Source organism: Panthera leo, chromosome A2 (assembly GCF_018350215.1).
Source record: "Panthera leo isolate Ple1 chromosome A2, P.leo_Ple1_pat1.1, whole genome shotgun sequence".
Classification (NCBI taxonomy): Eukaryota; Metazoa; Chordata; class Mammalia; order Carnivora; family Felidae; genus Panthera; species Panthera leo.
Genome location: NC_056680.1, coordinates 167,236,447 through 167,263,144, shown reverse-complemented (window position 1 = coordinate 167,263,144; position 26,698 = coordinate 167,236,447). Strand labels below are relative to the sequence as shown.

The 26,698-nt window shown below is 46.1% G+C and overlaps 1 protein-coding gene across 10 annotated transcripts in view; it reads left to right on the top strand.

Annotated features, from left to right (window-relative positions):
• Positions 1-26,698, top strand: part of PTPRN2 (protein tyrosine phosphatase receptor type N2) — an 811,978-nt gene that overhangs the window by 141,944 nt on the left and 643,336 nt on the right. For 4 of the 10 annotated variants that reach the window (XM_042927243.1, XM_042927244.1, XM_042927242.1 and 1 more), the window contains exon 3: positions 26,237-26,361. The exons of 5 other annotated variants lie outside the window; for them this stretch is intronic. In XM_042927243.1, coding sequence (XP_042783177.1) covers positions 26,340-26,361 — 22 coding nt within the window. In that variant the 5' untranslated portion in view covers positions 26,237-26,339. Of the gene's footprint in view, positions 1-23,470; positions 23,545-26,236; positions 26,362-26,698 lie in introns of those variants that run through there. One more of the 10 variants, XM_042927246.1, reaches the window with a different exon arrangement.

The window sequence follows — 26,698 nt, the reverse complement described above, 5'->3', positions numbered from 1 at the left end:
GGCAGCATTTCAAGTGGCCGCCTGCCGCTTCAGGCGGAGTATGGGTCTCTTTTCTTCTCCTCCCCCTCCTCCTCCGCCTCCTCTTCCTCCTCCCCCCTCCTTCCTCTTCCACTTCTCCTTCCTCTCCTCCCTCTTCTTCCTTCTCCTCTTCCTCCTTCATTTTTGACAGAGAGAGAGAGAGAGAGAGAGAAAGCATGCATGTGGGAGCAGGGGAGGGGCAGAGAGAGGGAGAGAGAGAATCTTAAGCAGGCCTCATGCTCAGCACAGCCCAATTCGGGGCTCAATCTCACGAACCGTGAGATGGTGACCTGAGCTGAAATCAAGAGTCAGACCCTTAACCGACTAAGCCACCCAGGCACCCCAGGTCTCTCTTCTTCTTTTTCCTTGTTTCTATCTTCCTTGTATTTGACTTTCTTTGAGACATGCAGGAGTTTGTGCATACATCTGAAATGAGGATCTGGCAGCATTCAGAGTTTTCCAGCTCCCTTCTACGTCCAGATTTGTAATTCAGGAAGTCAGATGGTGTTTTGGAGCTTCCACTGAGGGGATTTGCTGATGCCTCTCCATGTGCATATTACAATTCACTCAAACCAAAGCGTCCCATTTCTCCTTTTCCAGACGTGTGGGAAGCTGTCTTTGCAGATTGAAAGCCCACTGGGATTTTTCATCTGTAGTTTTTCAGTGTTGTAGATTTTTCTTGGTTGCAGTTGAATTTCCTTGTAGGCCAGTGATGACACGGTTGTCGATCTCTGAGGCAGGATTCAGTAAGCTTGTGAAATTAATGAATTCTAGCAAAATTGCATGTTAACGACACTTCTGTAGATACTCTTTGAATAGTGGATTTTCTTGGAGTGTTTCTGTGATGAACCTTTGTTGCTAATGACCAAATTACCTCCTTTAGAGTAACTTGGTCTCAGGGCGCCTGGGTGGCTCAGTGGGCTAAGTATCTGACTCTTGGTTTCGGCTCAGGTCATGACCTCACGTTTGTGAGTTCAAGCCCTGCATTGGGCCCTGCACTGACAGCATGGAGCCTGCTTGGGATTCTCTCTCTCCTTTTCTCTCTGCCCCTCCCCAACTTGTTCTCTCTGTCTTTCTCTCAAAAAATAAATAAATAAGCAAGCTTAAAAAAAAAGAGGAACTTTGTCTCTAATCTCAGTACCTGTGCTGTGGAATATTGCACATATCTGGTAACGAAGGAGGACCTACATTGTTTATAGTTAAGACAGCTTCGTTTCTTTACTTCAGACCTTAGGGGTAATAGTGATTCCTTATTTTCTCCACAGCTATTGATGAATATGTGGCAGTAAAATGTTTGATCACTACTTCTAAATGTAAGAATTTTAGATTTCAGTTATATACCATTTATATCAAACAGAACATATGGCTCTCAAAGCAGCACAGAACATATTGGAGAGAAACCCAGTGATTTGCTCCACTATTCAGCTGCGTTTTTTTTTCGCTTTCATGGAAACCATAAGATTGTTTTTGTGTTTCAGATCAAACATGTTTTTGAGCAAAGAGTACATTACCCAGCTGTCCTAAAAGCCATTACTTATCACTGTTCAAATTTAATCTGAGCCATCTGTTACATTTCTTTCTTTCCATTTATTTTTGAGGCACATCATAGGAAAGCTGCTTCTTGACATATCTCTCTTGGACAAACTACAAAAAGGAAAATATGTCAGAAACTTTAGATAACACTTTGTTGATGTATTTTGCATAAAGAATTAAAAGTTATATTTCATTTAGAATTCAGTAACCCTGTACTCTTACCCCAACTTAAAATAGGTTTGAAGACTCTAAGTAATAAAGTGAACCTTATATTAGTATTTATTAATGCAGTGGGTCTCAACAATATGCAACAAGCTAAATTCTTCCTTGTAATTGTGATTCAATTGAAATTTTTATCTGAAGACCTGAGACTAAATTATAGTATGTAATGGATGTACTAGTGTATTACTAACTGGTAATGTGACTGGTAAATGTTTATAACTGGTTTATTTTTATTCTCAAACCTGGAATAAAAATCTGAGCCACGTAGGCTTAAGGCTATTTGAGAATTGTCACTCCAGAAATGAACCTGAATTCACTTAATTTTATCAGAGGAAGACCTTGGCAGAATTGGGCATGTGGCTGCTTTCTGAAAGCTGACAGGCTTTGGAAATTCTAGGAAGATAATGGGTAGAATTTCTCTGCATGGCTCTGTTGGAACCTGGGGTGCTTTATTCCTGAGGCTGTAGCCCCCATGGTTTCTCAGTCTGTGACACAGCCATGCTGGGGATGTGGACACATCTCATGAATGTGGGAAGGGGAAGGCAGGGGAAGACTGCCCCACTCCATCCACAGTCACGACAGTTACTGTTGTTTCACCAATGGGGATGCAAGAGAAGGGAGATGAGACTCATTGCTTAGGGGTTATTTTTCCAGAAGCCCATTTGGTAGAGAGTGAAGGTATTGTTTTCATGATTCACATTATGACAGCCCTACTCTTTGGGAAGGGAAAAACAACTCAGAAATTATGTCTACATGTGTAAATTGATTGGGCATAATATTCACCAAGCCTTCCCTTCTTGAAAATATCTCTTTAATTGAAATCCGCTTTGCAGATATGCTCATCTCATTTGTCTTTGATGAAGAGGGAGGCACATGTGCTGACCTCACTGCTAAAGAAGTCCTGGACACCTCCGCCCTCAAAACGACAAACCCGAGATTTGTGTTCCAAACAGAGCCCCCGAGGGACCGGGGTGCGAAGGTCAAAGGGAGCTTGTGCTGGGCAGAACCCGCTGCATGGAGGGCTTTCTCTACATTCTCTTCACGGCCTCTCCTCACTGCTGTGCTCCGGGTCCCAGGTGTTGCCTCACATGGCGTGAGCTCCTTTTTTCCTGCTTTAGGCAGAAAGATAAAACAGTGCCTATTTGGGGAGAACGAATGCTTTCTTTGTTCCTTGCTCACTTACTAAAGCGCTTGTATACAAATGTGGCAGGAACCTATTATAATATGGCATATTCCCGCTTACCTTTGGAGACTTTTTAAAAGTTTTTGTTATCATCCCAGTACAGTTAACATACAGCGTTCTATTAGTTTCAAGTGGACTATACAGTGATTCTGTGCATTCTTCAGCGCTCATCACGACATGCACTGTTAATCCCCTTCATCTATTTAACTCATCCCGCCACCCACCTCCGCTCTGGCAACCGCCAGTTTGCTCTCTAAAGTGAAGAGTACGTTTCTTGGTTTCTCTCTCTCTCTCTTCATCCTTTGCCCATTTGTTTTGTTTCTTAAATTGCAAATATGAGTGAAATCATATGGTATTTGTCTTTCTCTGACTGACTTTTTTTAAAAATTTTTTAAAATGTTTTTATTTATGTTCGAAGGAGAGAGAGACAGAGCATGAGTGGGGGAGGAGCAGAGAAAGAGGGAGACACAGAATTTGAAGCAGACTCCAGGCTCCCAGCTGTCAGCACAGAGCCCGACGCGGGGCTCGCACTCACAAACTGTGAGATCATGACCTGAGCTGAAGTCGGACGCTTGACCGACTGAGCCACCCATGCGCTCCCGACTTATTTTGCTTAGAATGATACTCTCTTGCTCCATCTATGCTGTTGTAAATGGGAAGATTTTTTATGGCCTAGTAATATTCCATTGAATAAATATACACCGCGTCTGCTTTATCCATTCATCAGTGAGTGGATGGATACTTGGGCTGCTTCCACAGTTTGGCTATTGTAAACAGTGCTTCAATAAACCTGGGGTGCATGCATTCCTTTGAGTGAGTGTTTTTCTACGTTTTGGGTAAATACCCAGTATTGGAATTACTGGATCATAGAGTAGTTCTATTTTTAACTTCTTGAGGAACCTCTGTACTGTTTTCCACAGTGGCCACACCAGTTTGCATTCCCACCAACAGTGCATGAGGGTTCCTCTTTCTCCACATCCTCACCAACGCTTGTTGTTACTTGAGTTGTCGATTTTAGCCATTTTGATAGGGGTGACGTGCTAACTCACTACAGATTTGATTTTCATTTCCCTGATGATCAGTGATGTTGAGCATCTTTCCATATGTCTCTTGCCCATCTGAATGTCTTCTTTGGAGAAATGTCTGTTCATGTCTTGTGCCCATTTTTTAATTTGATTATTTGTTTTGGGGATGTTGAGTTGTATCAGTTTTTTATAAATTTGGATACTAACCCTTTATCAGATATGTCATTTGCAAGTATCTTCTTCCATTCAGTAGATTGCCTTTTGCCTTTGTTGATTGTGTCCTTTGGTGTGCAGAAGGTTTTTATTTTGTTACAGTTGCAATAGTTCATTTTTGCTTTTGTTTCCCTTGCCTCTAGTAAGAAGTTGCTGCGATGAATGAAAAAGAAGTTACTGCCTGTGTTCTAGTCACTGCCTGTGTTCTCTAGTATTTTTATGCTTTCAGGTCTCACATTTAAGTCCTAATACATTTTGAGTTTATTTTGTATGTGGTGTAAGAAAGTGGTCCAGTCTCATTCTTTTGCATGTAGCTGTCCAGTTTTCCGAACACCATTTGTTGAAGAGAATGTCTTTTATTCCCCACTGGATATTCTTTCTTCCTCTGTCAAAGATTAATTGATAATGTAATTGTGGGTTTATTTCTGGGTTTTCTTTTCTGTTCCATTGATTATGCATCTGTTTTTGTGCCAGTACCATACTGTTTTGATTACTACAGCTTTGTCATATAACTTGAAGTCCAGGATTGTGATACCTCCAGGTTTGTTTTGTTGTTTCTTCAAGATTACTTTGGCTATTCAGGGTCTTTTGTGGTTCCAATACATGTTTTAGGATTGTTCTAGTTCTGTATTTTGATAGGGATTGCAATAAATGTGTAGATTATTTGGGGTAGTATAGTCATTTTAACAATATTTGTTCTTCCAGTCCATAAGCATGGAATGTCTTTCTGTTTCTTTGGGTTGTTTTCAATTTCTTTCATCACTGTTTTATAGTTTTTAGAGTACAGATCTTTCTTTCTTTTTTTTTTCTCTAAAATTTTTTATGTTTATTTTTGAGAGAGACAGAGCACAAGTAGGGGAGGGTCAGAGAGAGAGGGAGACATAGAATCTGAAGTAAGCTCCAAGCTCTGAGCTGTCAGCACAGAGCCTGATGCAGGCCTTGAACCCATGTACCATGAGATCATGACCTGAACTGAAGTCGGACGCTTAACCAACTGAGCCACTGGGGTGCCCCATGGAGTATAGATCTTTTACCTCTTTGTTTAAGTTTATTCCTGGCTATGTTACTATTTTTGGTGCAATTGTAATTGGTATTATTTTCTTAATTTCTCTTTCTGCTTCTTCATTATTAGTATACAGAAATGAAACAGATTTCTGCACATTGGTCTTTAAAAAAAATTTTTTTTTACATTTATTTATTTTTGAGAGACAGTGAGAGGATGAACAGGGGAGGGGTAGAGAGAGAGGGAGACACAGAATCAGAAGCAGGCTCCAGGCTCTGAGCTGTCAGCACAGAGCCTGATGTGGGGCTTGAACCCACAAACAGTGAGATCATGACCTGAACCAAGTTGGACATTCAACCGACTGAGCCACCCAGACACCCCTGCACATTGGTCTTAAATCCTGTGACTTTACTGAATTTATTTATCAATTCTAGTAGGTTTTTGTGTGTGGAATCTTTAGGGTTTCCTATATATAGTATCATTTCATTTGAAAATACTGAAAGTTTTACTTCTTTCTTACCAATTTGGATGCCTTTTAAGAAATTTTTTTAATGTTTTAATTTATTTTTGAGAGAGAGAGAGAGCGAATGTGAGCAGGGGGAGGGGCAGAGAGAGAGAGGGAGACAGAATCTGAAGCAGGCTCTATGCTCTGAGCTGTCAGCACAGAGCCCAATGTGGGACCAGAACTCACTAACCATGAGATCATGATCTGAGCCGAACTTGGACACTTAACCAACTGAGCCACCCAGGCGCCCCTGGATGCCTTTTATTTCTGATTGCTGTGGCTAAGGCTTCCAGTAGTATGTTGAATAAAAGTGGTGAGAGTGGACATCTCTGTCTTGTTCCTGACCTTAGGAGAAAAGCTTTCAGTTTTTCCCCATTGAGTATGGCTGTGGGTTTTTTATATAAGACCTTTATTATGTTGAGGCATGTTCCCTCTAGACCTACTTTGTTGAGGGTTTTTTGTTTTTATCATGAGTGTATATTGTACTTCGTCAAATCCTTTTTCTCCATCTATTTAAATGATCATACAGTTTTTATCCTTTCTCTTATTGATGTATCACGTTGAGTGATTTGTGAACATCCAACCACCCTTGTATCTAGAACTAAATCCTACTTGATCATGGTGGTGAATGGTTTTTTTAAATTTTTTTTTTTTTTCAACGTTTTTTATTTATTTTTGGGACAGAGAGAGACAGAGCATGAACAGGGGAGGGGCAGAGAGAGGGAGACACAGAATCAGAAACAGGCTCCAGGCTCCGAGCCATCAGCCCAGAGCCTGACGCGGGGCTCGAACTCACGGACCGCGAGATCGTGACCTGGCTGAAGTCGGACGCTTAACCGACTGCGCCACCCAGGCGCCCCTGAATGGTTTTTTTAAAATGTATTGTTGGATTGGGTTTGCTAGCATTTTGTTGAGGATTTTTGCATCTATGTTCATCAGATGTTTTGGCCTTTAGTTTTCTTTTTCTTATGGTGTCTTTATGTGGTTTTAGTATCAGGGTAATGCTGGCCTCATAGAATGAATTTGGAAATTTTCCTTCCTCTTCTAATTTTTGGAATAGTTTGAGAAGAATAGGTATTAACTCTTTTTTAAATGTTTAATAGAATTCACCTGTGAAGCCATCTGGCCCTGGACTTTTGTTTTTTGGGAGTTTTTTGATTGCTGATAAAATTTCATTGCTGGTAATCAGTCTCAAATTTTTTCAATTAAAATTTTTATATTTCTTCCTGCTTCAGTTTTGGTAGATTATTTGTTTCTAGGAATTTATCCATTTCTCCTAGGCTGTTCATTTTGTTGGCATATAATTTTTCATAATAATCTGTTACAATTGTTTGTAGTTCTGTGGTGTTGGTTGTTATTTCTCCTTTTCCATTTGTGATTTTGTTTGAGTCCTCTGTCTCTCTCTTTTTTTTTTTTTCTTTTGAGTATGGTTAGAGGTTTATTAATTTTCTTGATCTTTTCATAGAATCGGCTTCTGATTTCACTGATCTGTTCTGTTGTCTTTCTAGTTTCTATATAATTTATTTCTGTTCCAATCTTTATTATTTTCTTCCTTCTGCTGGTTTTGGTTTTTTCTTTTTTTTTTCTAGCTCCTTTAGGTGTAAGCTTAGGTTGTTTATTTGAAATTTTTCTTGATTCTTGAGATAGGCCTGTATTGCTATAAACTTCCCTCTTAGAACCCCTTTTGCTGCATCTCAAAGATTTTGGCCCATTGTATTTTCACTTTCATTTGTTTCTGTGCAGTTTTTTATTTTTTTGACTTCTTGGTTGACCAGTTCATTGTTTAGTAGATGTTATTTAACCTCCATGTATTTGTGGTCTTTCCAGATTTTTTCTTATGGTTGATTTCTACTTTTATAGTGTTGTGGCAGAAAAGATGCATGGTATGACTTTGATCTTTTTGAATTTGCTGACACTTGTTTTGTAGCCTAATTCATGGTCTTTTCTGGAGAATGTTCCATGTGACCTTGAAGGAATATGTAGTCCCCTGTTTTAGGATGGAATGTTCTGACTATATCTGTTAACTCCATCTGGTCCACTGTGTCATTCAGAGGCACTTTTTCCTTGTTGATTTTCTTTTTGGATGATTGTTCCATTTATCTTAGTGGGGTGTTAAAGTTCCCTATTATTATGGTTTACTATGGATTATTTCCTTTATGTTTATTATTAACTGTTTTATGTGTTTGGGTGCTATCATGTTGGGTGCATAAATATTTGCAATTATTGTATCTTCTTGTTGGATTGTCCCCGTTAGGATTATGTAGTGTCCTTCTTTGTGGAGATATTTTAGATGAAATCATGTGCACAAGAGCATAATAATTACCAAACTATTGGGCTTTCAAGCACATGCCTGTTGAATAAATAATACAGGTAGTAAAAATCTTTTACAGTTCAATGAGACTCTACACAAGGTAGATTTTCTGTCTGTCTATGCTGGTTGTAAAAGTCTTCTCTTGCAAAAATGGTCTTTGAAACAGAGACTACTCCTTGCTTCTAGATTTGGAGACAGTAAAATAACGAAATGCTAAGCTTCCAAAGACTTTAAAACATTCTTTGCAGTGTTAGAAATCTCTTGTTGGTGAATACTGGCCAAGTAAAGCCATGGAGGGCTTGTTAATTGTACTGTTTACTTGGCATGCTCAAGATAAATATATCATTTTAATTCTGCTTGGCAGTGCACTGCTGACTGGCCTCTTGGCATGAAGTGTAGGAGGAAGGTCTGTGCAAATCAGTATCAATTCTTTAGAAGTAACGAGGGAAAGAAAGAGCTGCCGCTCATTTGACTTTCCACTTTAACAATGTTTTTGTGAAGCACTGCATTTCTCTGAGTCTTAAGGGCTCCCCAGTGCCCTTGATATAGACTTCCTGCATCTATGATAAGTGATTAAAGGAGAGAAAGGATGTTGGCTTGTTATAGCGTGTGTAATGTTTGCAAAACAGTCGTTTCCTGAAATGGGGCCTTCTTGGCCAAAAGGGCTTCATGTTAGAAAATAGTATCAGGCTGTGCTGTCCTCTCAGTAATATTTCAGAATGGTGGAAGTACACAAAGATGCTTATTGCTAGTCAGTGACAGAAACCACATTGTCCAAGACACATGCTTTTAGTCTGGCCAGTCTTTCCCTCAAAACTTGGCAATGCTGTGGGTGTGCTTAGATGCAATGTTGAAACACAGAATGCTGTAGTAGACAGCAAGAGAAGCAGAGTCACTCACAAACCAGTGCCAGGCTAGCCCCACTCTACACCGGGGTGTAGGGCCTTAACAAGGGCCACCAAGCTGACACTGGCCCAAATCATCATTAATGACCAGTGGGGAAAATTGCAGTGACTCTGTGACCTTTAAACTTTTTGGTAAAAACATTAAAAATTCTTTTACTTCTGGTTATAAATATATAGGGAAATAAAAACCCTAACATTGCTTTAGTACAGTGTGACTTAACGCATTAGAAACATTGAGAGTGAAAGTGCCCCCGGTCTACTTTGAGCAGCGCTTGCCTTCTTGTATTAGAACTTGACGATCATAAGGAAGTGTCTTTTCTGTGACCTGGGGATTGTCACGCACCTTTCTAGGTTTGGATCAGCTTCCAGGTTTGTCCTTTGCATGTTCAGTGTTGTGGAATATCTCTGAGTGTTCCTTACTGTGAATATTTTTGCTGGCACCACATTCTCGTCTGTACCCTTTTCCTCGTCTATGTGGATGAGCTGTCTTCCCCGAATTCATGCAGCTGTACATCTAGAGTCTCTCAGACGAGGCTGTGTCCATATTCACCAGCCCAGCTGTTTCTCCTCCGATTCCATTGGCCTTTGATTCAAACTTCACTTCCTGTTTTATCAGTTTTCACTTCTTTTCTGCACTTGTCTCTTTCTTGGTCAGTTCTGTCTTTCCCAGTGTCTGTTTCTGTGAAATGTTACGTGGTTTATCACCGGAAGACAAGGAGCCAATGCACCTACATGCTTTGCTGTCTGTGTGAACAGCAAGGATGCAGAGTGACCCATTACTGACAGTCTTTGGAAGAAGTGCCCTGACTGGTCGTGATGCAGCTGTTACCCACACAGTGATTTCTGCCTGCGGACCTGGCAGCAAAGTCTCTCCCTTAGCCATTATCATGGCTAATGTAGCGTGAGAACTGAAATGCGAACCACGGTGTTGGGTGCTGGTGCTGTATAGCTCAACTCTGATAACTATCTGGCATGTTGAACTGGCAGAGTGAGTGTTGCCCTATGCCATCCCATCCTAGAAGTGGTCCCAGATTGGGGTGATTACTGAGTGTAACTAAACTGTATACATATGTAGAGTGTCTCAGGACAACTTTGATGTGTGGTGTTTATTGGTCATGAAATCACTACCAAAGTTGATGTGGAAGAGAAGAAAGCCAGAACTCAGTGGTTGCTACCAGGGATGCCAGAGATGGAAATGACAGTAAAAGTGGCTCCAGGATGTGGGACCCCGGAGGGGCAGGTGCAGGAACTTCCAGCTCTTAACAGCCTCGGTATCTTTGAGGTGACCTCTTAGTCCCTATGGATAATGCTCTTTCATTGAAGATCCTTGTAGAGGGATTTCATGAGCTACTGTGATATCACCTCTTGGTGACTAAATCGAGGGTAAATCACTCTGATTAGTTTAATTTTCCTTCAGAAACCTTCTCATTTATCATGCAGAGAGCCTGGTTGAGGGTCTTTGATGCAGGGTCTCCTCATGTGTGGGATGATGATGAGTCACTGTAGGGTGGGGAGGAAGGTGTCAGAAATAACCTAAGATGGGAACTGGCATGTAATTTGTGTGCACAGAATAGGTGCAGGGTTCTAAATCTTTACTGCTCCTAGAATCACCTGGGAAGATTTTAATAAAGCTGAAGCCGAAGGTGCCACCAGACCAGTCCCATCAGAACTTGTGGAGGTGGGACTCAAGCATCTGCCTCTGAAAGGTCTCAGGTGGGTACTATGTACAAGCCAGAGCTGAGGAGATTGGTGGAGGCTTCGAGGTTAGTGGGCGGGGCTAAGGGGATCCCCCAGACCCTGGTAGCAAAGCCACTGGTCTTCTACCCAGCTACAGCAGGTGGTTTCTTGGAGGTGATCTGCTGGAGGGTTTTGTTTGGCCTTCATTTACTGGATCTCCAACTTTTTACCAATGCAATTGAGAGGTCAGAGTGGTAATTAGAGTGAAAAATGAATTTGGAAACATGAGGTGGGAGGTACAATTTATGACCCTGCAATCAAGTCAGGAAATTAAACTGAACTGCTCAGCTTCTATTAAACAGAATTACGCCAGAACAGCCCCATGAATCTCAGTGCACATTTTCTAGTCTAGTTGAGAAGGGTCTCTTTCTTGCCCCTCAAATGTGGTTGACTAATAACATTTTCTCCAACAAGCTGGTGGTTGTTCAGTTAGTGTGATGCATTTGGAAAGGATGGACAGTGCGCTGGAAAGCTGTCACTGGTGGGTGTCCTTCCTCTCCCTCCTACCCTGCTGTCCATGGACCCTTCATGGTGTTAGTGGGAACACCGAAGCATTACCCACATTGGTGTGGACCAGGCAGGAGAGTGGTGCAATTTGGACAAGTGTGCTGGACTGAGGAGCCCAGGTGAAGGCTTTGTTGGTCAGAAAAAGGAGGGGGCGGCTTCTTCTTAAAGAGAACTCTCAGTGGGTGGTGCCGATATATTACTTATAGCTGAGCCCAAAGAACACCTGATTTCTTCTGTGGTTCTTCCTCACAGATGCAGTTACACTAGTGAAATTTGGTCCTGGAGGATGTGATGAGATTCTGTTTTAAGGCTATTTCTTCTCTCTGTGGTGAAAGCATGAATAGCCATTGTTAACACCCTGCTACCCTCCCCGATCTGTCCTTTTGGGCCCAATGCTTCAGCCCATTAACTTCTTTTAAATTTCTCCCAGGTGAGCGCTCCCAGTCAGCTTCTCTGTCACGGTTCAGTGTTGCCCTCCTGGTTCACGGTGTGCTGGTGCTGAGAAACTTGCCTTCCTGTTTGGGGGTTGGTGATAAATAAGTCACTCTGTACATGCCTGGCTTCGGGCTGTTTAGGACTAAGCATCGGATTCCCTATCATTTGAGAGTGCTCTGGTATTCCACATCATGTCAGGTGTGCCCGGAAGCATGGCTCACACCCCTGCCTGACTGGAATCACCCTGGGTGGGGTGGGGGGACCCTGGCTTCTCATTCAGGTGCTGTCAGGCCCGGAAGGCCGGGCTCTGTCTGAAGCAGGAGGTCCTCACGGGCCACGCGCACTGGCTGTGCCAGACGGGTGAGCTCCCAAGTTTGCAGGTAACCCTGTCACTTAGGGCTCAGAGACTTCAAGTATGTGCCTAGCACCCTTGGCTAATAACTCATTTCTGACCCACAGGGGTCCTCCCACAGTGCTTTCTCCAGGAAACAGCCAGCGGCCTTGTTGCTGCGGTGACCAGGGAGCACTCCAGCTAATGTTCTTGTTTTGGCTGTGCTCTGGGAGTGCAGCTTGGAAAATGCCAAAGGGTGGGTTGTTGTTGCTTTATTAACTTCAGGTCCAGATCAGGCAGTGGGAAGAGGAGGAAGCAAACCAGATGCATTGTAGGTCCACTTGCATTGTGTTTGCTTGAAGATAATGTTTTATTTTTGTGTGTATTTTGTTAAAATGCTAAGTGAACTGTGTAGGAAATTTATACATACGCTAGGAATTAAATTCTCTTCTTTGGTCTCATACCCTCTACAACTTATTACAAACAAGATACAGTGCACTATTTTGATCCTGAACTAAACTTTAGTTCAAAATTTGTCTTTCTTGCTGTAGATTATCCAATAGGTCTTTACCCAGCTCTCAATCTATTAGATTGGGATAAGAAAATAGATATGCTGTGTGGACAGTGGAGAAGGAATAGCCCTTGAGTGGAAGGTCCGGATGGGGTTGCTAATGGGGTTCCTCCAGGTCTGAACACGCGTGAACCCGTGTCACCTGCACAGCACCCTCGTGAGATGGGGGTATGGTCCTCCTGGTTCACAGAGCCGCCTGAAGAGGCAGGTTGCTACCTTACCTAGGGTCGCACAGACACTCCATCGAGGTGTGCCCTAGAGCCCCTGCTTACCTGGCTGTGTTGCCTCCCAGTAGCTTCACCTTAGCCTCCAGAGCAGTGGGGGAACCTGCCCTCTGTGGGTGGGGGCTGGGGGAGCCCTGACCTGGGGGTGCAGCTGGCACTCCAGGGGAGAGCCTGACCTCTGTGGGTGAGACTGGAACTTTGGGGTGGCCCTGACCTCAGTATGTCGGGGGTGGGTACTGACCTCCAGAAGATAGCCCAGCTTCCAAGGGAGCCCTGACCCCAGAGGGCTCCTGACCTCTGGAGGAGCTTCTTGTCTTGGGCTCCTGAGGTGGGCAACATAAGCCTCGGTGGTGATTTTTCCACCTTAATAGACTGTAGTGGATTGACTGTTAGTGGAGCTTCCCAATGTGAAGTACAGAGTGCTTTGAATAGATACAGAGGGTAAATCAGTGTTGATCTTTTCTGACAGCCGCCACTGTTACCAGGGGGCATCACCTCTTAGGAATCAGAAGGGGCTTTCCTCTGGCACAGCTGGACCTTTCCCTGGAATAAAATTGGGGGTGATGGTAGTGGGTCTCCAGGCGACCTTGCTGCCCTGGTGGGAAGAGTGAGTGCGTTAGGTTGAAGCTGCCAAGCGCGTGGGGACATTTGGGGGCTTTCCTTGGCCCATGTGCTGTCAGCAGTGGGAAGGGGCTCCACCTACAGTGGGCAGGCTGCCAATCCATCCCTAAGATGCACAGCTGATGGCCACACCTCATCTGTGATTTGATTCTGTGATCCTTTATTTATTTACTTTAAATGTTTATTTATTTTGAGAGAGAGAAAGAGAGGGAGGGAGGGGTAGAGAGAGAGAGAGAGGGAGAGAGAGAATCTCAAACAGGCTCCATGCTGTCAGCGCAGAGCCCTATGTGGGGCTTGATCCTATGAACCATGAGATCGTGACCCAAGCTGAAATCAACAGTTGGATACTTAACCCAATGAGCCACCCAGGTGCTCCTGATTCTGTGATCCTTTAGAGGAGAACACCCAACATCTGCTATCCTCATAGAAGAAACAGATTCTATGATTTTTTAAAAAAATAATGAGCTTCCTGGTGCTGGATAGGAAATTTTATTAACAGACAGTACACTAACAAGTGCTGATCTCTTGGCCTGAAAATAGTTGTTTTTAGATGCTATTTAGAGATGATTACAAATGTGAGGTTCCTAGCAGCTCCTAAGGCAGGACGTTGCATAGCATCCTGACCTGCGAGGTATGATGCTGTCCCGTTCACAGTTGCACTTGCAGACCCTGTGGCTGCAAACCATCATTGCTATTGGTCCTTACTCAGCTCAGGTGAGCTTCAGAGGTAGAGAGATCTTGTGGGCATGGATCTATCAGGAAACTGCCCTTCCATTGGTCTCGTGGTTCAGGGCACCTCAGCCTGATCTCACATACGCATGAGGCTGAGAACGTGGGCGAGGGGTCTGGGGAGTGAGTTCCTCAGAGACTACTGTTTCTGAGCTTCCTCCATCCCAACTTTGGAAAAGACTGAGGAAGTATGACCTTCGAACCCAAGCCTGGTGAGGGTCTTTGATGACTCAGCCAGTTTGATATGGTTTCATCCAGATGTCGAGGACTGGCACCTGATTGTGGCATGAGGTCTGGCCTCCGATCCCAAGAGGGCAGGACACGCCTGGCAGATTGCTCGAGGGTGGAACTGACCCCAAAGTTGGTTAGGGCCGGAGTGACTTTTTATTTTTTATTTTTTTTAAATATGAAATTTATTGTCAAATTGGTTTCCACACAATACCCAGTGCTCATCCCAACAGGTGCCCTCCTCAATACCCATCACCCACCCCCCAAGGGCTGGAGTGACTTCTTATTCCATGTGTGCCGTTTGGAAGAGTGATGACAACAGGTGCCTGGAAGGGCATGGAAACGTTGCTAGGAAGAGCTCAGGTGGAAGAAGGAGCCACGAGAGACCCACAGCTAAGAGGAGTGTGATTTCTGATTTCATGGGCCTTCATACATCCTCACACAGATGCGGGAAGAAACACTGCCCCCCCAACTGAAAAAGCTCAAAGAAATGTGGGACAAAAATAAAATTGAGTTTTGATCATGTTGTACATGTTGAGTTTGTTCACTGGCTTACCGCCAACTCCACAGATTACTGAGTGTCTGCTCTATAAAAAGATTATGCTGTATTCTGGGGAAATAAAGGAGAAAAATGGGGTCTTGGGAGAGCTCACAACAGTGGGGAGGAGACTTCCCAAAGAGAAGATGGTCCTGTTTGTATTACGACAGCCCAGGCTGTCAAATCTTTGAGGTGTAGCACCATGAAAGTGGCTTCTCACGCATATTCTGTGTCTCATGGGTACATTGGGACATTCATCCCACACCATCACGTGGGGATGCAATGACCCAGGAGCATCACATGCCTTCATCCCTGTGTTCTGTGTGTCTCTTCTTAGAAGGACACTAGTCATTGCATTTTGGGCCCACCCCAAATCCAGGATGATTTCATCTCAGGATGCTTACCTAATAACATCTGCAAAGACTGTATTTCTAAGTAAGGCACATTCTGAGGTCCTGATTAGACATAAATTTTGTGGGGACACTATTCAACCCGTTACAGGACCCTATTCCCAAAGGAGTAAAGAGCCACTGACATTTTTGTTCTCACACTAGGGTTGAGGAAATGGATGTTTGGAGAGGTTGGTCTTGCTCAAAGCCTTTATCTTGTTTGGGACACACTGGGAGCCTCTGATGTGCTTCCCAGAGATTAAGTCAGAAGAAATCTTAGCTGGAACTGAAAGTCAGAGAGCCTCTACACCATCACTTTCACTCTGCAGAAGTGGCGAAACTTGTTAGTCTAGAATTACCTGGCAGGACAGTGATGGAATCTGTTCTGTTTTCTCCTTCTGCACCTCCCTCCCCAGGGGACAACATGCATGTTCTTGTTATTGTATTAGGTTGATGCTTTGATATTGGGGAGAGAGCTATAGAAAGAGGATGGTGCTCTTGGGTGGGAGTGTTCACCTGGAGGTGTGGGCATAGGTGACTTGGTGTGGGCTGCATTTTTGTTAAATGGTGCCAGAGAGGGAAGGTGTCCAGAGACCTTGGCAGAGTCACCAGCAAATGCACTCAAGTTATGCATGCGGCCACTGGAAGAAGTCAAAGGGGAAATCTTGATGCTGGGCTGAGTCAGAAAACTACTCAGGTGAGCATCTTAGTGGGTGGAAACCACATAGGCATGCTCCTCGTCTTCTGTGGTTTGCAGGAAACTTTGGAGAACAAGTGCATGGTGTCTCCTCAAAAAGGCAACAGCTTTCTTTCTTCTTAAAACTGGATTTTTGACAGGCAATGTCAACACATTTTTTTTCTCAGCTCTTTTCTTCAGTTCTTAAAATACTTCTCAGATCCTGCAGGAAATGATCTGAATGTCTTCACATGTGCGCGGGCCCCTCTTCTGGCCGAGCATTGGGTTTGGAGGAACCCTGAGCTATCAGCTGGCCAAAACCCTGCCCTTGGGCAGGTGAGGAAGAAAGCCAGCCACATGTTACCTGCTCTCGAGACCTCTTGGAAGGTCCTTGGCCTTCCCTTTCTCATCCAGAGGATTCAGTTGGGTTGGTTCCTAAATTCTGGTACATAGCCGGGTCTCAACAGCTTGAATGTCTGTTCTCTCTGGGCATTTTCTGAAGTTTGGAAAGTGGCAGCAGGGGCAGCAGCAGCAGGAGCATTTGTGTGAGTCTATTTTTTTTCAGCAGTAAGCCGCCATTTCCTTTTTTGGGAATGATGGTCTGTGGCTGTCCACGCCTCGCATCTGGATGAGACCTTGGTCCTAAGGATGAGGGCTTGCTGTCCAGCCCAACATGGTGGCGGCGGCTTGAGTACAGATGCTGAGGGGAAGCGCTGCCCATCCCCATCCAGTCCAGCCTTTGGCCTCCCACTTCTCAGAAAGAGAGTGTGGCTGCCCGTGGTCCAGCGGCTGAGTCGTGGCAGAATCCAGCTTAGAAAAAGAACCTTGCATGTGGAAAGCACACCCTGATGGTTTTCTCACACACCCCATGTGCCTCCTTCTAGGCCCTTTGACAGGTTTTATTACTGATGACTCCCAGCCAGTATTGCTCATGGCTGAGGGATGTGGGGATCGTGTTAAACACATGTAACTGATGGGCAGTTGCATGAACCTTCTCTGTCTGCAGGAATGATCTGAGGGCTCTGGTCAGCCACCCGTCTGTGGGGTGCCATGAGTACAACCTCTTCTCAGGCATGTGTCACTTGTGTAGAGGTTGGCTGGTTTTTCTACCTTGCCGGTGTGACCCTGGGCATTTCTTCAGAAGCCATAGCAGTCCACAGGTCTTAGGTCTGGCTGGAGGCAGAGCTGAAGTGGGAGTCGCCGGTGCATCAGCCCCCAGCGTGGGTCAGTAGTCGGTCGTGGGTCAGGAGGAGGTGGGCTGTGTGATCTGTGCATGTTTCTACGTACACCTCACTTTGCGTCACCAGGTCCAGGAAGCCACAATCACAGGCAGAGTGGATGGCTTCCAGCTGCAAATGTCATCTGGCCAGTCCTAAAGATCTCCCCTTTGCAAGAATCCCCCTTTTCCCATGCAAGATGCCTGGGTGAGCCCTCACCTCTTCAGCTGGCCATAGATGTGTTATCAGGGCCACCACAGGCTCTGTTAAGTTAAAGGGATAATTGCTTGTAGAATGAGTCTGGGGGTGGCAGGGGCTTGGAGAGAGAAGCTAGTTGCTTGTGCGCAGGCTTTCCTTTGTTTCCTGCCATTTCTGTTGACTTGGAAGTTGCATGGGCCAAGAGGAGTCAGCATGCTCTGACAGGAAAAGCTAGGATCCAGTAGGCAGAGAGGGAAAGATTAGGACCTGAGGTCCCTGGGTGGGGAGAGACACATACTTTGGAACAATGCTGACCACAGCAGATTCCCTCGAGGGTAATGTTCCTCTTAAGAACATAACAGACCCCACCTACTCTCCCTCAGGTTCCCCTCAGGAATTTGACAAAAGACCTAACTAAAAATAAGTAGTAGAGCATAAAACATATGACCCTCAAGGAACACTGTGGCCACAGACCACCCCTCATACAATGGAATGGAGCCAGTCGGGAATGGACAACCCAGCACCTAGAGTTATCAAGCCAATAAGGACCTGAGAAGGATCGAGGGGGAAGGGAAGGAGGGGCGACCCAAACCTTATAGAACAAGGACCCTTGCCTATAGTCACAGGTATTCGCCTTCGAATGCCCCTTCTCTGCAAAGAGAGCCTTCCTATTATTCTTACTTCCTTACACTCTAATAAACTTTTGCCTGCTGCTCATTATATTCTGTGTCCATCTCTTCATTCTTCGAGGCGAGACAACGAACCCCGGGTACTGAGGTAAAAAACCCTGCAAGAGTCCAGCATGAAAGAAATGATTACCGGTCATTTTAGGAGGCAGTGGAGGCAAGATCGGAGTCTTTGGTTTTGTCATTTCCAGTTTTGCTCCTTCTCAAGTTCTCAAGTGCCTGTCGGGTGTCAGGTGGCCTGTCGGCCTTTGCGGTGACCCGGGCATCACTGTCCGACTGGACAGAGCTGCTGAGGGACTAGGCCAGGCCAGCCCAGTCCTGACCATGGATGGAGAGGTTGGCCTTGGCCAGCACAGTGGCCAGCTGGTGGGCTGGTGCTTCTTGAAGGAAGCAGGCTGTGCACACTGTATGGCGAACGGGTGTTGGCCCTGAGCACGGTCAAGTGAATGTTAATGCAGAGTGCGGGTGCAGAGATGAGGCCTGGGGGGGGGGGGGGGGCGCGTGGGCGGAAGGCAGAGTTTCTGGGCCAGATGCTACATCTGCCGGCAGGTTGGGAGCACAGAGATGTTCCCTGGGCCGGAGGGTAAACCTGGGATGTTCGTCCATCTGGAGGTGCCCCTTGTTCATCTGTAAAATGGGAATAAAAATGTATAATTTCCGGGTGCTGTGATAATTAGGAACATGCGTGGTGGGAGAGGTAGGATGATTGCCTTTTGATACTTTTTTCTCTTTTAATTAAAGAGGGTAAAGTGATTGCTAGAATGGGTGGCAAATAACTCTGTATCTTCTAAAATGACATTGCTATAACAGACTTTCAAACTGTCTTTGGTAGCTATTGGAATATACAAGCAAATTAATAAAAATGTCACTGGGAAGTCCAGTGTTTATGTTAGCAGTATTTATGTTTAAAATGTTTATTTATTTTTGAGAGAGTGCAAGCAGGGGAGGGGCAGAGAGAGGGGGACAGAAGATCCAAAGCGAATTTTTGTGTGAGTCCCCTTCTTCCCCCATCTTTTACAGTTATCACCATAGTCAAGTTGCAAAGAGGTGGTCCTATGTTCAGTGTAGTTCTGCAAACACAGGGGAAACATTTATATTATGCAGTTACCTTTTCTTATCATGTGGATTTTTCTGAGCCCACTGAATTACCCATTTTATTAATTTAATTTTGGCACACTTAGGAATAACTGTCATTTTGCAGAAACAAGTAACGAATATCTACTTTCTCCTAGTTTCACTACCAAAGAGAAGAGCTTCCTGTAAGATGCTAATAATAACAGTTTCACAGGGGGAGAGAAACCTGTGGGCCGATGCCCTCAGGCACTGATCTCTTCTTCCTCCTTTTCCTTTTAAATTCTGTTTGAAAAATTCCACTATAGAGGGAGCCACTCTAATCTAAACTACCTTAACAAGGTGTGGCCTAGGAAGAGGAAAACCATGCTTTATTTTTTTTTTGGTTTATTAAAATTAAGACTATGCATGAATATATTCTTATTAGCTTTTTCATTATTTTATTAATATTTTATGCTGCCTCTGGTGGTGTTTGCTTTCAATCCCAAAGACACTGCAAAGATGTGTTTTGATTATACATATGTTTAAGATTACAGAACCAAGAGTATTTCCTTTCTGATAGAAAAGACCACCAGATGTCAGTGTAACTTAAGGAATAAAAATCTCACACACCAGGTTGGTGCCTTTGTCATTCTGTCTATGCAGGTTTCTTTCATATTCTGGCTTCTTTTTTTTTTTTTTTTTTTCCGCATTCTGACTTCTAAAACCAGGAGGAGCTTTAGGGAGCATGCACATATGCCTCTCAAAGACGATAATTGTTAAATGTTGTGGGAGACATCTTCTTGCTTTCATTCTTCTTAAGGTTTCCACATAAATGCGTTGCGAATTCATTCTCCATTCCACTTAGCAGTATAACATTTCAGGATCAAGGTTGTTTTGAGCCATGAGCACAGGCTTCCAGGTCAGGGTCGTGGTGGCACTGTGTCTAGGCTCTTGGGGGTCTTCGGTCTTACTCTGGGCTCAGAGTGTTGAGCTTGTCTGAGGTCCCAGCTGCGGGAGGCTGGTGGGGACAGTTCTCTCTCCACGACCCGGGGTGTGTCCTCGCTTTCTTTTCAGGCGGCACGGACCGTGGGCTGTATGCTTTGTCTGTTCTGTATTTGTAACGTTTCCCCATCACATGCTTGAGGAGAGTCAGATTTGCCCAAAGTCACTTGTCTGTGTGCTTCTGAAGCTTTGTTTTCCAAGCTGTTTGGTGCTGGGTGACAAAAACAGACCTGAAACGACGACACAAAAATCATGACTGTGGTTTGAGTACAGAAGGCATGCATGGAAACCGAAGAAGCCGGTGGTTGGGTGAGCAGGACTGTGGGTGCAGAAGTGACCTTTGAGAGGTGTGCGGGTGGGGGGCCCTGGGAGCGGGACCCAGGCTCAGAGTCACTGAGCACCAGTCACACGGCATGTGGTGTCGAGAGGGTCCTTGGAAGGAGCTGCCAGTGGGGGTCCCTGGAGAGGTGGCCGCCCCTCAGGCGCCAGGTGTGCAGCTTCTTCCCTTCATGTGATCAGCGCACGCTCGGATCCCAGTTCTGTGGCGTGAGGTCAGCATCTACGGCCGTGGCACACCGAGTTTCTACTTCGCACTTCCGAAGGGTCTGGGTTTCCTGAGCAGACTGTCCACGGTCAGACGAGTTTCACTTTTCTAAGACTGAAAAGAACACGAATTTGGGTGAGGTCGGAAAAATACATTCTGAATACATTCAGGAAGTAGTGGATACCGTAGCACTAGATGAATCCTATTTTGCAGCAGGGAGAATTGTGTAGATAAGACCCCATGTATCAGAGAAACTCTTGAACCTTGTTTTTGCTACCTGCCGATTCGGAGGTGGGCCTGCAGCTCCCTTTGTGTCTCAGGCCTGTGGTAAGAGAGCGTTTCCTCCAGACGTCTGTTCTGGAGAGGCAAGCATTTCAGGTGTTTTAAGTAAGAAGACCTCAGTCCTGGATGGAGCCTTGGTTTGCAGCCCAAAGGAAAGATTCTGCAGTTTTCCCTCAGGCGGTGCAAACTCTGTGGCCACGTCTAGCCTTGCCTGCCAGCATCTGCATCGCTGGATGGTTTGTGTGGGACCCACAGCTGTGTGTGTGTGCCCCCCAGCTGAGAGGGTCCGCAGTGCCCTCTTTGGGGCAGAGAAGGGCAAGGCAAAAACACAGCTTCCCGGTGGCGGGGGGTGGAGGTGCTGCCTGCCTTCCCAAGACAGGCCTCTCTAGAAGTGTCGGGACCGCGATGGGCTGTCAGATGTCGCTCAGCACAAAGTTGACTTACGGATTGCAGCCAAACCAGTGCCTTGAGCAGGGGTCCCCTGGTGGGGGTGGGGGGGGCTTGTCCCCTGGGGTGGGACTTGTCCCTGGGGAAGGGGCTTGTCCCCTGAGAAGGAGGCTTGTCCCCTAGGGTGGGTCTTGTCCCAGGGGTGGGACTTGTCCCCTGGGTGGGAGCTTATCCCTGGAGGTGGGGGGGGGGGGCTGTCCCCTGGGGCGGGACTTTTCCCTGGGGAGGTGGGACTTATCCCTGGGGGGGTGGGGCTTGTCCCTGGGGGAGGGGCTTGTCCCCTGGGGAGGGGACTTGTCCCTGGGGGGAGCTTGTCCCTGGGAGGGGGCTTGTTCCTGGGGTGGGACTTGTTCCGGGGGAGGGGGCTTGTCCCCTGGGGCAGGACTTTTCCCTGGGGGGTGGGACTTATCCCGGGGGGGTGGGGCTTGTCCTTGGGGGAGGGGCTTGTCCCCGGGGAGGGGCTTGTCCCCTGGGGAGGGGACTTGTCCCTGGGGGAGGGCTTCTCCCCTGGGGAGGGGGCTTGTCCCCTAGAGTGGGTCTTGTCCCCTGGGGAGGGGGCTTGTCCCTGGGGGAGGGCTTCTCCCCTGGGGAGGGGGCTTGTCCCCTAGAGTGGGTCTTGTCCCCTGGGGAGGGGACTTGTCCCTGGGGGAGGGCTTCTCCCCTGGGGAGGGGGCTTGTCCCCTAGAGTGGGTCTTGTCCCCTGGGGGAGGGGCTTTCCCCTGGGGTGGGACTTGTCCCTGGGGAGGGGCTTGTCCCCTGGGGAGGGGACTTGTCCCTGGGGGGAGCTTGTCCCTGGGAGGGGGCTTGTTCCTGGGGTGGGACTTGTTCCGGGGGAGGGGGCTTGTCCCCTGGGGCAGGACTTTTCCCTGGGGGGTGGGACTTATCCCTGGGGGGGTGGGGCTTGTCCTTGGGGGAGGGGCTTGTCCCCTGGGGAGGGGACTTGTCCCTGGGGGAGGGCTTCTCCCCTGGGGAGGGGGCTTGTCCCCTAGAGTGGGTCTTGTCCCCTGGGGTGGGGGGGCTTGTCCCTGGGTGGGGGGAGCTTGTCCCTGGGCGAGGATTTGTCCCCTGGGGAGGGGGCTTGTCCCCTAGAGTGGGTCTTGTCCCTTGGGTGGGGACTTGTTCCTGGGGAGGGTGCTTGTCCCCTGGGGTGGGGGATCTTGTCCCTGGGGAGGGCTTGTCCCCAGGGTGGGGGGCTTGTTCCTGGGGGGGAGGAGCTTGTCCCTGGGCCATGATTTGTCCCCTGGGGGGGGGCTTATCCCTGGGGTGGGGGGTCTTGTCTCTGGGGGAGGGCTTGCCCCGGGGGGGGGGGTTGTCCTTGGGGAGGCTGGAGATGTCTCCATCAGAAGCCTCAGGCCCGTCTCCTGTTCCACAGACCTCTGGCAGAGGTGGGCCACGTCCCTGCAGACTCAGGAGGGGAGCCCTCTTCCCTGAGAGCTGTGCGTGTGAATCAGGGTTGTGGATAGTGTTCTGTCTTCCAGCCAGCTGTTGGGCTGTCATCACTCTAATGGGCTAACGTACCTCCCGGTGGCAACTTCTGTTTGTGCCTCTGAGCTCACAGCATTCCTCATCTTGAATGCTCCTTTGGTGATTAATCTTCAGCTGCCTTGTAGAGACTCTGGTTTTGTATTTCATCGTGTTGTTCTGGATGTACTCCTCTCCCTTCCCTAGCGTTAGGACATCATATTTGTATCAGTAAAATCGACATTTAACATCTTTGGGGGGATCATACACTCTGATGAAGTGATTTTTATAAAATTAATTTTTCTTCTTGTCACAGTGGTACCTTTCATTATGGAACATTTAGAGAATTCACATAATCAATAAGATACAGGTTGCTGTGGGCTCCCCATCCCAGTATTTTGTTCTTGTTTTCATGTGTGCTTTGTCAGTATTTCCTTTCTTGGTGGATGTGTGAGTATTCACAAATGAAGTCACAGTGAACTTTGTGACTTTCAACCTGCATTTAAAATTTTACTTACTACATAGATTGGTTGATTTTTATGTTAACCTAAGGTAAAGCAAATATCCATTTGCTCCCTTTCAATTTTGTTGATTTTTTCCGAAGTATATTTTCCTAGAACCGGAATTTCAGAACTCTGAGGAATCCAAAAGACGTCTCAGTTCTATGGCACTTACGGGTCTGATTCCTGCCCCATTGATATCGCCCACTGATGTCACCCCAGTTCATCCATTTAAGTGAATGTCTCCAGGGTGAGTAAATTCTCACTCTCAGGAGCTTAAATCTAATAGGTGCTCACTATGGCCAGGAGAATGGGATCAGTCTGCATGTTGCTATGTGTTCTCATGTACAACCAGGAAAGAGAAGTACTGTTATAGGTCATGCCCTGGAATTATTATTTTAAAAATTTGTACAAAAAAGGGAATTCCCTAACAAGGGCTTTTGTGTAATTTGCTTCTTTAGCATTAAGCTCGCTTCATATGGTTTTTCCTGAGAGGCCCTGTCAACCAAGGTTCTGATGTTTGAACCTTTGCCAGGTTAGGTCTTCCCTGTCATGTGTCTGGATGTATATTTTGCCCTGCTTTGCCTCCCACGTGCACATGAAGGCATCACAATGCCTTAATGGGAGAGGTTTTACAAAAATCTTGGAATAGCCTTACTAGAAAGGGGCAGAATGCTCATCCTGCCTGCCTTGGGCAGGGCTCATGTAGAACATTCTGGGACATGGGAGACACGGGGGACAGAGTAGAAGGAAATCTTGAGGGCCCCATGTGTTTGATGGAGATGCATAAAATCAGGAGTGGCATTAAGGAACAAATGTGTCTAATAAACAGCTTTGACTGCTATTCAGCTTTTCTGGATGGTGCTAGTTATGAGTTACATTGTGTCTACCCCCAAACTTGATATATTGAAATTTTAACCCCTAGTACCCCAGAACGTGACCTTATTTGGAAATAGAGTTGTTGCAAATGTAGTCAGTTAAGATGAGGTCATTAGGGTGGACACTAATCCAAATATGACTGATGTCCTTCTGGAAAGGGGAAATTTGGACACAAAGACAGACACAGAAGGATGACCATGTAAGGACACAGGTAGAGACAGCTGGCTACATACCATGGAGAGAGAGTTGTCACCAGAAAGTAGCTCAGCGGACACTGTGGTTTGGGACTGTGAGCCTCCACCACTGGGAGAAACAAATTTCTATTGTCCTAAGCCCCAGTACAGGGGACTTTGTAATGGGCCCGGCACATTACCACAGGCTCTGTCTCTTGAGCTGAGACTTAGTTCCTGGTCCATTTTGGTATGTCAGTCACCTTCTTGCTTCTCCCCCAGCTGCTTTTTTTTTTTTTTAATATGAAATTTATTGTCAGATTGGTTTCCATACAACACCCAGTGCTCGTCCCAACAGGTGCCCTCCTCAATGCCCATCACCCACCTTCCCCTCCCTCCCACTCCCCATCAACCCTCAGTTTATTCTCAGTTTTTGAGTCTCTTGTGGTTTGGCTCCCTCCCTCTCTAACTTTTTTTTTTTTTCCTTTCTCTCCCCCATGGTCTTCTGTTAAGTTTCTCAGGATCCACATAAGAGTGAAAAGATATGGTATCTGTCTTTCTCTGTATGACTTATTTCACTTAGCATAACACTCTCCAGTTCTATCCACGTTGCTACAAAAGGCCATATTTCATTCTTTCTCATTGCCAAGTAGTATTCCATTGTATATATAAACCATAATTTCTTTGTCCATTCATCAGTTGATGGACATTTAGGCTTTTTCCACAATTTGGCTATTGTTGAGAGTGCTGCTCTAAACATTGGGGTACAAGTGTCCCTATGCATCAGTACTCCTGTATCCCTTGGGTAAATTCCTAGCAGTGCTATTGCTGGGTCATACGGTAGATATATTTTTAATTTTTTGAGGAACCTCCACACTGTTTTCCAGAGCGGCTGCACCAGTTTGCATCCCACCAACAGTGCAAGAGGGTTCCCATTACCCCAGCTGCTTTGGATCTCTGACCCCAGACTTGCACCTTTTCTCACTCACTAGCTCTTTGCCTTCCTGCCCCACACCCCGAAAAACTCGACTTCCCATTTGAGTGGGGAAAAAATGCTCATTTAGTCTTTGCCCCAAAGAGTCTCTTTTATTGTTTATTTTTTTGAAAGTCTGTACAGTCACTCTTAAGTGACAGGCATAGGCAAAACCAGTGCAGTTTTCTGCAGAGCAGAAATAATGTCCTGACAGGGTTGCCACACCCTTCCTGGTGTGATTGGAGCTAGGTTCTGAGAGCATTTTTAAGTAGATGCACACAGAGTCGTGTATTTTGGGGGGAAAGAGAAGTTGCAGATGAGGCTGCTGGACCAGCCCTGAGGTCTCCTCTGGCATCCTTTGACACTGAATTTGAGGCTGTGCAGGCCTTGAAAAGATAGGAGTGGGGAAGTCTGACTTTTCTTTCAAGTCACAAGCTGTGACATGGCACCAGGAAGAGGCAGCAGCCACCTGTGTCCTAGTACACCCCTCACGTCTGGCTGGAGAAGGACTGAAGCCCCCATTCCGGGGACCCAGAGGGGAGAACCATGGACAATCCACTTAAATCCTGGGTCTTGAGAAAACCTTCAAGTTTGCCTGTTTCTTGTTTGTGCAGGACTCTCCATTCTCTCTTCTCTTCAATTACTGCAAACCCTGAAATTAACCTAGAATGTGCAGCCGTCAAGAGAAGGCACTAGTGGCACACTGTAATTTGATGGAAAGGAGCATTTCCCCTTGCACACACTTTTACAAATGGAATTCGGACATGTCATGTGTTCCATCCCTCCAGTGGCCCATGCATGATGCATGTAGTGCTGTGGATAACAGAGACCACATGTGTGCACGTCTGCTTGATTGGCAGAGATGTGGGGTGGAAGGGGTAAGTTCCCTCTTTCCACCTGTAATTATCTTTCTGCTTCAGATGGCACCTTGGCGCTAGTGCTGCACATGCTGAATACACTTGGAGGGTTGAGGTGGATTGAAATGAAAAAGGCATCCGTCATGATAACCTCCTGGGAAGCCTGATGGGATGGAGACCACAACAAGGTAATTGGGTTGCAAGAGGAACATCTGGTTTTCTGCCTCTTTGCAGTAACTGTAGAGGTAGTCAGATGGGAAAGGAATTTGGAGGTGGATAAACTCCTCATGCTCAGAATCATACTCTTGTTCAATGACTTGAAACTTAGAGAAGGAAGAACGGGAACTCCGGCATGCTGCACCCCACGCACAGCCTGAGACACAACCAACCACACGCTGGCTGACCTGTCAGGCCAGAGGCCAGGCCATCGGTCCACTGTGCAGGAGGGCTCTGTGTTGCAGAGAGGCCTCAGAAAGGAGTTTTATCTTTTGCTTTGCACAATTTATCAGCCAACCTGAATGCGGC